The following is a 13,395-nucleotide window of genomic DNA, read 5'->3' as shown; positions in this document are numbered from 1 at the left end:
TATGTATTATCTGTGGCTGTTTCCATCTATGTAAGTTTGAATGGCTGTGGTAGAGCCTGTATAATGTGCAAGGCTTAAAGTATGGACTTTATGATCTTTTACAGAGAAACTTTGCTGCCCCCTAGCATATATGATTGACTAGAGGAATTGGATAGGAGTGTGTCTATGGGGTTGTCTCTCAAGGGTTTTTGGTCCCTTTGTAGACCAAGCAGAAGTAGGAGTTGTGGCTCCTGAGCTGCTTCTTGACCTGCCCAGGTAAGCCTGCATTAGTACAGGAATTCCCAAGACTGCTCACAAGGTTTCATCGTCTCATATGGACCATTCTCAAGCTCTACCATCTCATTCCCACATGTCCTTGGGTTGCTAAGAAACATCCTAAGGGTCTGGTTTTTGTAGGCAGTGGGGCATAAACCCATGTAATAGTCAAGTATGGCTTTGGAATCAGATGTACCCACAGGCCCAGTTTCAAAGCTAGCTTCTCACTGATAGGATGGGTGATCTTGGGAGGGTTAAACAACTTCCCAAGTCTTGGCTTACTTTCACAACAAATGAAATAGGTATCTTGAAGGATTTCTGTAAGGATTCATGCAGATATATAATTTTAGGCACATAGTAGGTGCATTCTCGTGACTTAAAAACAAAACAAAGCAATGGCTGCCCCAATAAAGGGTATTTATTTATTATGCTAGTCCCTTTTCACATGTTGGCACTGTAAGTTTAATGAAGAGTCAGACATACTTTGATGAAAACTTGTATCTGGACAGCTAGCTTTGGGAAGGACTGGAGGCTTGGGGGTCAAATGCCTGACAGTGTTTTCTGTAAAAGTTGAATGGAGGATTCTGCATTCAAGCAAATGTCTGATGCTTGTAGGGGAAGTTCGGCCCCAACTCTGTGAAGTCTACCTGGGTGAGAACTCTACTTCTCAACTGTCTCAGAGGAGAAGCAAGAAGGATATTCCAGTTTCTTTTACACCCCAAACATCCTTTTTTCACACTCAGACCCTGTGACGCCAGTTTTGGGTTTTGGCCTGGGGACTGTTGATGTTGGAAATGTTCCACTGGGTGCCTGAAGTTGTGCAATAACATGACACACATGCCTGCAGACATATCCAGTCTCTCTTCCTGGAGGTTTTGGTCCTTGTTTTAAAGGCTTTGTCACATGCTTAAATTATGGGCAATGTCACCCATAGGTGTTTAGGTGTCTGCAGATTTGACCTTCTCTTCCATTCTTATCTCCATTGTCCTTTTCTTGCGTATACCATGGCATGACCCCCATTCATGGAGCCATAAACCCTTTTATGTGAGGAGAAGTATGTACCTGTCCAGCAAACACCCTGGACTCACGATAGATGAAGACTGGATAGAACCTCTACTGCTTTTATAAGAAAATAAAGCCGGGCACTGGTGGCTCACGCCAGTAACCCTAGCTATTCAGGAAGCTGAGATCTGAGGATTGCAGTTCAAAGCCAGCCCCGGGAAGGAACGTCCTCGAGACTCTTATCTCCATTTAACCACCAGAAAACTGGAAGTGGCACTGTGGCTTAAGTGGTAGAATGCTTGCCTTGAACTGAAGATCTCAGGGACAGCACCCAGGCCAAGTTCAAGCCCCATAGCTGACAAAAACAAAAAATAAAAACAAAACAAAACAAAAACCTGATTTTGTACCAGGGATTATCCACCAAGGCATTTTTTGAAAAACTCTTAGAGCTTAAACTGTTTTTTTTTTAAAAAAAACTTTACCATCTACATTTTATTGAAGAGTATAAAAAGATGAAATAAATGACAAGAAATAGGCTTCATCTCATTCTTTCTCCTCTCCTCTTATCTTCTTTCCTTTCTTCTTACTTCTCTCCTCTCTTCTCTCTTCTTCTCCTCTCTCCTCCCCCCTTCCTCTTCTTCTCTTCTTCCTCCCCCTCCTCTTCTTCCCCCTCTTCTTCCTCCCCCTCCTCCTCCTCCTCCTCTTCCTCCTCCTCCTTCTTCTCCTCGTCCTCCTCCTACTTAATTTCCCCACATGCACATACATATAGCACAGACTCCAGGCCTAGTACTTGCTCTGTTTCTGAACCACATACTCAAGCCCCAGGCCTATCCTTTGGTTTCTAATTTGACCATATGCAAACTTTATGTCTCTTTGTGTCTGTATGTAATATATTTGTCTTTTCCCCCTATATGACAAAATTCTGTGATTCCTCCCCAGAGAAATCCACGGTGTCAAGAAATGGGGTCATGTACATTTCCTTCTCTTCATGCATCACAACAACCTTCCCTAGGCCCACATCTAATAACCCTCTACGCCAAGGGGTTGGACTATATCTCATAATCTCTAGTTCAGTGCTTTGATTTTTCCCTATTGTATCCCTATCTCTTTCTCTCCTTTCTTCCTGTCCTTTCTAGTTAAATGGTGATCAGATTGGGAACTTCAAGAAGGTTCTAGAATGTGACCCTGTGAGTTAAACCCAAGAGCACCATGCCTTTCCTCCCTTGCCTCCTTGGCCAGCAAAGCTTCTGCCGGTACATCCGTGAATGAAGCAGCTCGTGATACCTCTGTTTCCTGGAGTCAGTCATCAGCAGGGACACAGGTGGAAATGCATGTCTTACAGGTTTTGCCTTGAAAAAAATATTCCCATCTCTAACATGAGAGGGTCAATGTTTTCCCAGGACACCACAATGTGTGTCACAGGAAAGCTTTCCACAGCTGCCCTGCCATTACCTGTTGGGGCAGATCCTTGCTCTTCTAGCCCTGTTTTGGGCCTATCGGCCACATCATGGACCTTTTTTTCCTCATCCAGAAAGTTCTTGATGGGTTCGTTGCTATGCTTGGTATATGGGGTCACTGAGGCAACAGCACCTCCTGGCTGGATTGCCCAACTCCCAAGCCTGCCCTCCTGGCCCACGGAGAAACCACAGGCTGATGTAATGACCTGGAGCCTGGAAAAATAAACAGCTCGCAAGGAAACCAGCAGTAGCCGTCGTAAGCAAATACTCCACAACCACCTGGAATCTCGCACATGACGTGATTGGGAGGAAGAATGAGTAATCCGCTAACGTTAGCAATTGAGGACGGGTCTGGGCTTGTGTGCATTTAAAATATCTCTATAAAAACAAACTGGGGATATTTATTTCTATAACTGGCCTTCTGGATACCTGCCCATTGATCTCTTGCAGGTGCCTTGGTCAATTCTGGCCAATAAAATTGGCATGGGGATGGGACCAGGTGGTCATCCCTAGAGCTTTCTCCATAGCAACAAATACTTTTTTTTTTTTACCCTTTCTCTAGTTTTCTCTTTATTGAGAATCAAAAGGGAAAAGCTCCATGATCAAAAGCCCATAGTTGAAGGGGGGGTTTTAATCACACTTAGAGGCCCCAGAGAGCCTAGCTTATCATCTATTTTTTACCTCATTTGAGAATCAGCCTTCTTAGTTCCCCAGGTCCTTTGTCCCCATTGTCTTCTTGGAACACAGATGTAGTAGTGGGATGGGAGGTGTGTGGATGCTGATCCAACCTCTGGGACTCACTCCTCCAGCAAAGGTCTTATTTCTGGCAATGAGTTTATATACTGTTTGGTATTTGACAGCAAAAGCATATGTCCAAATATTTTCTTTTTCTTTGTTACTAAGATCCTGCTCAGGATTTTATAGTTGGCTTGTTCCAATTTGCAGGAAGTCAGTGATGGTCTCTGCTTTGGTCTGAACATCCTCATTGTGTATTTATTTGTACAATGACTTTGGAAGTAAACATTGTATATCTATCTATCTATACATATATACATATGTATATGCTTATGATATATGTCATATATATATATACAGATATGCAACACTGGGGAATAAAGTTAGAATATTTCTTTTTGCTTGTGTCCTGGCACTGGGCCTTGAATTGAAGGAGTGGGTACTGTCTCTTAGCTTTTTTGTTCAAGGTTGGTAACTCTACCAGTTGAGCCATAGCTCCACTTCTAGCTTTTCAGTTGTTTTTTTTTAAATTGGAGAGAGGAATCTCATAGATTTTTCTTGCCTGGGCTAGTTTTGAACTATGATTCTCAGATCTTAGGCTTTTGAGTAGCTTTGACATTTCATCTTAACAATTTTTTAAAAGTATCTCTTCCATCTTCCTTTTGTGCCCTCTTTTTCTTCATGTTTGAAATTTTGTCTTCTAACTTTTTTTTCTTTTTCTTTTTTTGGTCAGTCATTGATTGGGCTTGAACTCTGGGCCTGAACACTGTCCCTCAGCTCTTCACCTCAAGGCTAGTGTTCTACCACTTGAGCCACTGTACCACTTCCAGTTTTCTGAGTGGTTTATTGGAGATAAGAATCTCACGGACTTTCCTTCCTGGTCTGGCTTAGAACTGTGATCCTCAGATCTCAGCCTCCTGAGTATCTAGGATTACAGGCATGAGCCACTGGCACCTGGCTGTCTTCTAACTCTTGTTCCTTAAAGTACAGAGCCTGTCAAGTCAACTTAGTTATTGGGAAAAACTAAGAGACAATTTGCTATTTTTTAGAACCTGTCATTGCAAAACTGCTTTGAAGCATTTCCTATTCTTTTTGGAGGATGGGCCATAACTGCTTGCTTCATGGCATGAGTCAAAAGAAACAGGAAGGTATCTAAAACTTTGGATCTGAGTCAGATGATGCTTTTGGGAAAGAGCTCAGAAGAAAAATGACTACAAATGCTATATGGAGGCAATCATCCCAGAGGAATTTCTATCTTGTTTTCTCTCTGCCCTTTGGAGCTCAGCAGCTGTCTGTGTGGGAAGGAGAGGGTTACCACTTCAGACCATGTTGAGCTGTACATGGCCATTTTAGGTTCTGCAGGGAGAAACTATTTAGACAGGCTGGTTGGTTTGTAATTTTTCCCTTACACTTCCTCACCATGGCATTTCATCCAACCGCATGCCCTATTTACAGGGACAATTGCAAACATCCCTGGGGAGATGTGGCCTCATCCAGCATCAGGGATGTGAGATGGGCAGTGTTTGTTCTGCCTGAAGATGCCACCTTTGAGACATGCCAGGTTAGGTGTGGCTCACAAGGCACACAGATGTGCTGTGAGAAGAGGTAAGTGATACCAGAAAAACTCAGAGAGCGTAGAGCAGGCTTACCCTTGACTTGGCCCCCTTCCTGTGCTTTTCTTCCTCTGGGACTTGGGAAGCTAAGTTTGGCACAGAGCCCTGGTCCATGAGAAAGAGCACCTGATCCTGTCTAACTGTCAGTTGTGAGCCATTAGTGTGGGAAACATCTGGGAATCAGTACCATCACTTTATTTTCAACAAGAGAACACTGAGTCCATACTTTTTGGAGGGCTCTGTCCAGAGTTCCAGGGCTTACCAACAACTATGATGTGCCAAGATCTCCGTTTGCGGGTCATGGGTAAGGGAAGCAAAACAGTGTGTCTAAGGGAGGAGCTGGCCATAGGGCATAACTTCAACAAGGAAGGGGGCATGGTGCAGCCTATTACAGTAGGAAAAATCCTTTATCACTAATATTGTTTTGAAGTTCTGGCACAGTAAGTATGAACTTCTATTTCATCCCATCTGTCTGTCTGTCTATCCATCTCTCAATCTGTCATTCTTTTTTGTACCAGTACTGGAGCTTTCACTCAAGACCTCATATTCTCATTTGGGTTTCTTTTCATTCAAATCTGGCACTCTATCACTTGGGCCACATTTCCACTTCTGGCTTTTTCCTTTGCCCTGGCTGGCCTCAAACTGCAATCCTCATATCTCAGTCTACTGAGTAGCTAGGATCACGGGCAGCAGGCACCAGCACTAGGCTAGTTACATATTTTTTTTTTAACTCATCTACATGAAGTGTAGCTCTTTTGGCAGTGGAGTAAACTGATCCTATTATCTGTCATTGATCAGCCACTGCCATCCAGATAAGGAGGCTGGTCATTCACAGGGGTAGTCAGAGGCCCAGATTTACTCCACCTATCCCTGAGGACACTGCCATCTCAGACCAGCTTCCATTGCAACTGCCATTTTTCAATGTACTTTAGACACTAGGTTAAATGCTTTACATCTGCTATTACACTTTTTTTAATTTTTTCTTTCCCAAGCTACATGTTTTATTGCATCAACTTTTCACAAGGACCCCATGAAACATGCTCAGGCTACCCTACTTTTACATTAGGACATTATGAAACTAAAGTCAACTGGCCCAGGTCACAGAACTAACAAGCCGGGGAGGCCTGACCCATTGATCCTAAAAGTCCATGCTCTCACTGCCATGCAAGATGACCTCTCTTCCAGCTGTTGTTGACTTCTATGAAAGCTTCCAACCAGTCCCTTTGGTGGAGCAAGTAAGAGTGAGCATGATCTGCATGGGTACTCTTGCTTTCAGCCTGGCAGAGGACTCCTAGGTCTCCCCACCCCCAACTGCAGCTCCTGGGACATTCCCTGTGAATGAATGCCTTTAGATCCTTCTGGCATTGAGGAAATGGTCATCTGGCTGAAATTTGACACCATCCCCACTCCTCCCCCTTGGGGGAAGCTGAGGAGGACCCTTGGGTAGTTCCTTCATCAGAAGGGGTGCCTTCTCCAGAGTGTTCTGAAAGGTCCCCTGGAGGCTACACCTGGCAGATGGTGTAATCTTTCTCACTCCCCTTTGCTGCAGATTCTATGGAGGAAGAGCTTTTTAGCTAAAAGGAGCCAAAGAAACCAATTCCGATGGAAGAAACAACTTTATTAAGTTAGGACAAATTCTTACTGCTCCCTGCTACACACCTGGACACAATCCTATGGGCTGATTTTGTTCTGTTTGCTAGGGTGATTTGCTTTTTCTTCCACCCTGGCAGGGATTCTCTTCTTAGCCAGTTATCTGCCCTCTGTCCTGAAGGGAACTCAGAGCAATTGTTGTGTGGGCTCCCCTCCTCTTCAGGCTTGTCAGAGTCACTGGGTGACTCTGAGTCACAGGGACGTGAAGGCTTGGGAATTGACTCTGGCCAAGTGGCACTGAGTGACACGGGTGATGGAAAGCCCATGGTGAAAGAGCAGGGCCAGTTCAGCAAATGGTGCTTGGAAAAATGACCCTCCAGAGACCACTTAGCTCCTCCTGTGAAAAAATTCAAAGTCTGCAAGTAAGAAAAATAACCTATTCACGTAGTTGGCTTAAAACCATAGGTGCTAAAACCCCATGTGGCAAAATAAACAGCAAGGGCCTGCTCAGTGATGTACCATAAATCACTGCCAAAGATTATGATTCTAGCAGGCCCCTCTCCCCAGCACCACGGCTCCAGCCCCTGCACTGGCCTTCCCTGAGCAATAGAGTCAGTTCCTTAAAACTGGGCCCCTTCTTTCTTTCCTTGTTTTTTTTTTTTTTTTGGTGTTTTGTTTTGTTTTTTGCCTGTCTTGGGGTTTGGACTCTGAGCCTGGGCTCTGTTCCTCATTCTTTTGCTCAGGGCTAGCATGCTATCACTTGAGCCACAATGACACTTGGCTTTTTCTGAGTAGTTTGTTAAAGATAAGAATCTGTAGATTTTTCTTGCCTGGTCTGGCTTCACACCACAATCCTTAGACCTCAGCCTCCTGAGTAGCTAGGATTATAGCCATGAGCTATCAGCACTGGGCTCCTTCTTTTTCTCATTTTGCTTCTGTAATCTTTGATTGTGTGTGTGTGTGTGTGTGTGTGTGTGTGTGTGTGTGTGTGTGTGTGTGTGTGTGTGTGTAGGCATACTTCCTTTGGGTACTGTCTCTTAGCTTTTCTACTCTATGATTGTGTTGTACTACTTGATCCATCACTTCATTTCCAGCTTTTTGGTGGCTAGTTAGAGATGAGAATCTCAGGGACTTTCTTTCCCAGTCTGGGTTTCAAACTGATCCTTAGATCTCGCTCTCCTGAGGAGCTGGCATTACAGGCATGAGTCACTGGCCCCCTGCCCCCTCAACAATCCTTGCTTTTGTCCACTAAGTTCTCAGCCACTGGACAGTTCTGGACTAGTTCTGGCAACACTTACCCACATGCATGCACAGGCTTGAAGAATCCTGAGGCGGGAGCCACACAATTCCTCCCACCTCTGGAATTTCAGGTTGTGACTTAGAAACGTTGTTCTTAATGCACGGCTTGTTATTTGGGGTTATTGTTCAGCATTTTATTCATTTTTGATAAGAGGTGGGGTGGGTGGGAGGCATTTGAAGGGGTTTCAGGGTCATTGTAGGTGACACGATGTTAGTGTTCTCCATAATATTCTTGGCTTGGCAGTATGATTCCTTTTGCAATGAAATTTAAGTAAGCTTCTCTCACTTTTCAAACTGGGTAACCTTTTATTGATATTTCCCCCTAAGAAAATGCAGTCTTGATGGTCTGAGGGTTGGGTGTAGCATTTCTCAGAATGAGTCAAGAAGCAGAGATTCATTTTCAGCCCCTGTGGTCTCATTCTCTCCCCACCCCCAACCCCAGTCTGGCAATTATTCCACAGTGGGCAGCTCCATCTCTGGAGCAAAGTTCTTGGGCTAAATGGTCTCCATGGATTCCTCCTTTTCCCCTGCAGTTCCATGGCTCTTTTCTGAATATGGAGCTGACACCAGGGATGGGGGTGCTGAAGGACCAGGAAGAATGTGACAAGCCCTTGCCATCAGTCTGGATAAGAGCTTGAGTCCGCCTAGACCCCAGCCTTTCTTTGTATCCTCTTCTCTTTATCTGAGTCTCCTGTATTCTTTGGAATTTCTCCTCTCCCAGGAAGTGGCCTTGAGCCCTGCCTGCATCCATTGCCTTTTCTAAGCAACTCTTGTCAGCATGGCCTGAGTAGCGGCCCTTGAATATCAACAGAGCCTCCTCTGGGAGAGCCGCTGGGTGTTTCTCTGGGGAGTCTGAGTCCTTGGTGGAGTCACCTCCCAGCTCACGTCTTTTCAGTCACAAAGGTTCATGACTCTTCCTGGTCCTTTGGTATGTGGTTCTGTACAAGACTCGTCTGTTTCCTTGCATTCATCTTTCTTACAGAACTTATTACCATTTCTTCAGTATGTCTGTCAAGCTAGGTGACCTGGCCCTCATATTTGGTCAAATGTTGTCTAGCTGTTACTATGACAATACTTTTGTTCCCTAGGTGCTAGGGTTTGAAGGCCTCATGTTTGATAGGTGCCCATATTTGTTTTTTTTTAATTATTTCTCAAGCAGAGTCATGTATTTTCCCCCTATTGGAACTGGCCTCATATCTCAGTCACTAGCCTCCTGCATTGCTGGGATTACCATGCCTGGCTTGTTGATTGAGATGGTAGTCTTGCTAATTGTGCCCAGCCTGACACTTAACCAAGATCCTCTCCATCTCTGCCTCTTGAGTAGCTAGGATTCAGCTATAAGCCACAGCACCTAATCAAACTATGTGGATATGGTGAATATGTACAGTCAGTTCACTTTAATTAGAGTATATTACCCCCTCCCCCTTAATATGGGTAGCTTTCATGCAGTCAGCTGAAGGACTTATGAGCAAAGATGGAGGGTTCCTGAAGAAAAAGGAATTCTTACTTAAGACTGTAACATAGAAATCCTGCCAGAGTGTTCGGGCCTGTGGACTTGACCTACTAATTTTGTTGAATTTCATCTACTGGCCTGCCTGCATCTTTCAGACCTGCCAGCCCCCACAATCATGCAAGCCAATTACTCAAAATTTTTATCTCTTTCTGAAAGAGAGAGAGAGAGAGGAGAGAGAGAGAGAGAGAGAGAGAGAGAGAGAGAGAGTATCCATGTGTTGTCTGCTAGGTTTCCTTCTCAGAGACTCTCCAATCTCAATTGATACAGACCTTCTCTTGCCACTACTTCTTCTCTCTATCTACCCGCCCCCCTCACACACACACATGTACCACCATTATACTACCACTTTCTCTCTCTGCAAAACCTCATAGTGTGGCCATCACACCCATCACTGCTGACTCCGTGTCCTGAAGGTGCTTGGGTGTTGGTACCCAGGACCTCAGCTGGTCTGTCTGGGTCACCTTTCAGCATTTCCCCTCTGCCAGGCAGCAATTAGAAAGGAAGCCTAGCCCAAGAAGCTGAAACTCCAATCTTGAAATGCTTATGTTTGTTAGCCATTTATTCTTGGAAAAAATAAAGAAGAGAAAAGGAAAAGATGATGAGACAGACAGACAGACAGAAAAAAAAAAAAAGGTTCCCAGGAGGAAAGGATAAACTCTGGGCTCAAATGGAGATTGGGGATTAGCTGAGAATTTTGGTTATTCATGCACACCCTTGCTCCTAATTATCATGGGCCAGACAGAGCTGTTCTCCATGCTGATCCCATCTTGGCGGACATGTAACCACCTGGGCTCTGGGCCTGCAGACAGGGTTTATGTTTGTCTGGTTCAACCTGACCTTTCCTCTCCTGTCTCTTGTCCCACCCACTTTTGCTCAGTTTTGGTCCCTACTTTCCCCGATGCCATGTGTACTTGGTGAAAGAGAGACCTCTGTGTTTTCTGGTGGCAAAGTCTAGGTGCTTTTCTCTGTGTTTCTTCTTTGAGACAGTCGAAGGCTAAGTGAGTGAAGCTTTAGTCATTCATTGCCCAGGAAAAAGTGACCTAGCTCTCACTTTTCCTCTGTGCCATGTGGACATGTGTGAGTATGTGTGTTCATGTATTCCTACATCCTGATTGTTCTCTCTTTCTTGTTATTTATTGTATCTTTCAAGGGCATATAGATGGCCCTGGCTAGACCTCCCATTTTGTTCTTCTTCCTTGGTTTTCCCAAGAAGAGATGGGGTGTGTTCATGCCAGGGTTTATCCACTTTGGGGGAGCTCCTTCACCTCCAAACTGATAAGGCCCTCAAGAGAGTGACCCCCTGCCCTGCATTCCAGAAAACGATTTATGGATGCTTGTTGTCTATTGACATGTAACAAACTACTCTAAACCTGTTGGCTCAATTTATTCTTGCACATGTATCTGTGGGTTGGTCCAGTGGTTCTCTATCTGGTTTTAAATTAGCTGTTTGACTCACCCAGGTGGAGGATTCATGGGGCTAGAGCATCCAAGATGGTTTCTCTCAAGTCTCAGCAGGTGTGGGCTATAGGCAGAACCACTTCTGCTTCCTTCTCTGTGGCCCCTCCTCCCCCAGGAGGCTAAACCAGCTTCCTTATATGGGGGTCTCCGGGAAGCTTCCAAGAAAATTAAGATAGAAGCCGCAAGTCTCTGACACTTCCATCATTTTCATCAGAGTCCAGTGTATGGCTGTAAAGAAGGCATGAAGATAGGGCGGCACAATTTCTTGGGATCACTTCCTAATAATCTACTGTATTTACTGAGTAAAAGAAAAGTTCAGATAAAGATCACATTAGTCTACTTCAGTGAAAGATGTTACTGTAAAAGAGGAAGAACATAGCTGGGCTCGAATCCCTAGTTGTATGATCTTGACCATCAGCCAGTCTGTGTTCCTGGTAGGAACAGTATGTAATCACACTTGTCCGAGCCTTGGGATGAGCGTGAAACCATAAATATAAGTAGAACTCCCAGTACCCAGTCTGTCACATTAGCTAAAGACTCAAATGTTAGCTGTTGTTATTGAAGTTATAGATCTCTAGTGGTAGGTGAGTTACATATTTGATTTTAGGCTTTCTAGTTCTGAGGAAGAAAGATATTAATGCACAATCTTTGTTTGTATGATTAAGCCAGAAGGATATGGTTAGTTCAGAAATAGCTGTGCTGTGTGAACACACTTGATCTTGAACATGGCAGACTTGGGGTAGCCTGTGACCTGGAAGAGCTCACTGTGATGGGTGGGGGGAGGGGGAAGGGTGGATATTTGCTAGAGATTAGCAAAGTAAACTTGGCTACCAGAAGCCTTGAGTAGAATCTCAGTCCTCTTCCTTCCTGTCTGAGTGAACTTGGGAATATTTATAATCTCCAAAATTCAACTCCTTGCCTACAAAGTGTTCATAGTAATAGTGACTAGAGCCATATGCTGGTGGCTCACTCCTTTAATCCTAGATACTCAGGAATCTGCGATCTAAGGATCATGATTCTATGCCAGCCTGAGCAAGAAAGTCTATGAGACTCTTATCTCCAATTAATCAGTGAAAAGTTGGAAGTAGAGTCATAGTGCTAGTAGTGAAGCACCAGCCTTGAGCATAAAAGCCCAGGCCCTGGGTTCAAGCTCCAGTACTGACACCAAAAATAATAAAGACTAGGTGGAGAAGCCCTTAGTCTATTGCCTGGAACATTTACTTAAGGAATATTTATTTTAATGGTATTAGTTTTAAAAATAACTTTAAGATATACTTATAATGTAGTATGTGATTTTTTTTTTGCTTCTCTTGAATGTTCTTCCCCCATGGTGTAACCACTGTTGTCACTGTATTTAATTTCAGTATCCTGCATCTTGTATATACATTTTTCTGATTTGGGGAGGGGAAGAGAAATAACAAAATGCTGAAATAAGGATACAGGATGACCCATTGTCATCGAGATGTACAAGACACTATGTTGAAAATGAATTACAACTTTGTGGGAGTGGGGGGGGGAGAGGAGGGGGGAGGGAGGAGTTAGGGAGGTAGGGAGGAAAGGGATGGTAGGGGAAAAACAAAGGAGGGGGTAACAATGCTCAATAGGAAAAGGACTTATTACCTTGTTCATGTAACTGTAACTCCTCTGTACAGTATCTTTACAAATATATATATATATATATGTATATAAATATATATATATATGTATGTAAAAGAACTTTAAGAGAGATTTTTCTCTTTCTGGAAGACAAACTGTGTACTCTTCACAAATGATTTGTGCTGTTTCAATAAACCATTCTTGTCTTTTTCTTAGAGGCCCCAGGCTTGTAGGGACTGTAATGAAGTGATAGACACATATGAAAGTATAAAGTGATATACTCTGTGTTTAGCATTTTTCTCAATTCTATGCTATGCTCCATGTTTCCAGATTAGAGAACTTTGTCCATTTCATGATTTAATTCTCCATCACAGAAGTTGACTGGACATTTCTGAATACCCTCCAAGGAATTCCAGAAGCCCATTAACAGACCCCAAACTCTGGGTTTGTATTTCTCCTACCCAGTTCCTGTCCACATGTCCACAGGCTTCAGAACTCCAGGGGTATGAAGCTAGGTTCATCTCTCTTGCTACACTGGGGGTTTCCTCCTCTTCTTCTGGCTTCTTAACTTAGTCTGGTTTATGGCTCCAGAAGACTGGCCTGGAGAAGCCTCTGTCAGCAGTTGTTAAATGAATGTGGTGGTGGTACCAATAAAAAGCTGTTTTCCTTTACCTTTGTTCCTCCATTACCTCCCTAATGGCATGAAATATGAGGTAGGAAGCAAGGCTACCAAATAGGGATTTTGGGGGAACTATTGCAAACTTTTGGGGTAATCACCTAGAAATTGCCCTGTCTCTGTCCCAGCCAGGGGTCAAAGTCAACACCAAGGTTCTCCAGTTCCTCTGTCTCCCATTCGGTTTCTAGTTCTTTTTTTTTT

At 43.9% G+C, this 13,395-nt stretch overlaps 1 protein-coding gene across 1 annotated transcript in view; it reads left to right on the top strand.

Annotated features, from left to right (window-relative positions):
• The window catches only part of Smoc1 (SPARC related modular calcium binding 1), a 163,160-nt gene that overhangs the window by 128,223 nt on the left and 21,542 nt on the right, over positions 1–13,395 (top strand). The window contains exons 8-10 of the mRNA XM_013013655.1: positions 204–255; positions 2,197–2,227; positions 2,394–2,444. Of these exons, the coding sequence (XP_012869109.1) occupies positions 204–255; positions 2,197–2,227; positions 2,394–2,444 (134 nt within the window). The remainder of the gene's footprint in view (positions 1–203; positions 256–2,196; positions 2,228–2,393; positions 2,445–13,395) is intronic.

The sequence above is a fragment of the Dipodomys ordii genome, unplaced genomic scaffold (genome assembly GCF_000151885.1).
Source record: "Dipodomys ordii isolate 6190 unplaced genomic scaffold, Dord_2.0 Scaffold2, whole genome shotgun sequence".
Classification (NCBI taxonomy): domain Eukaryota; kingdom Metazoa; phylum Chordata; class Mammalia; order Rodentia; family Heteromyidae; genus Dipodomys; species Dipodomys ordii.
Note: the sequence above shows the minus strand (reverse complement) of the source record. Positions and strands in the feature narration are given on the sequence as shown.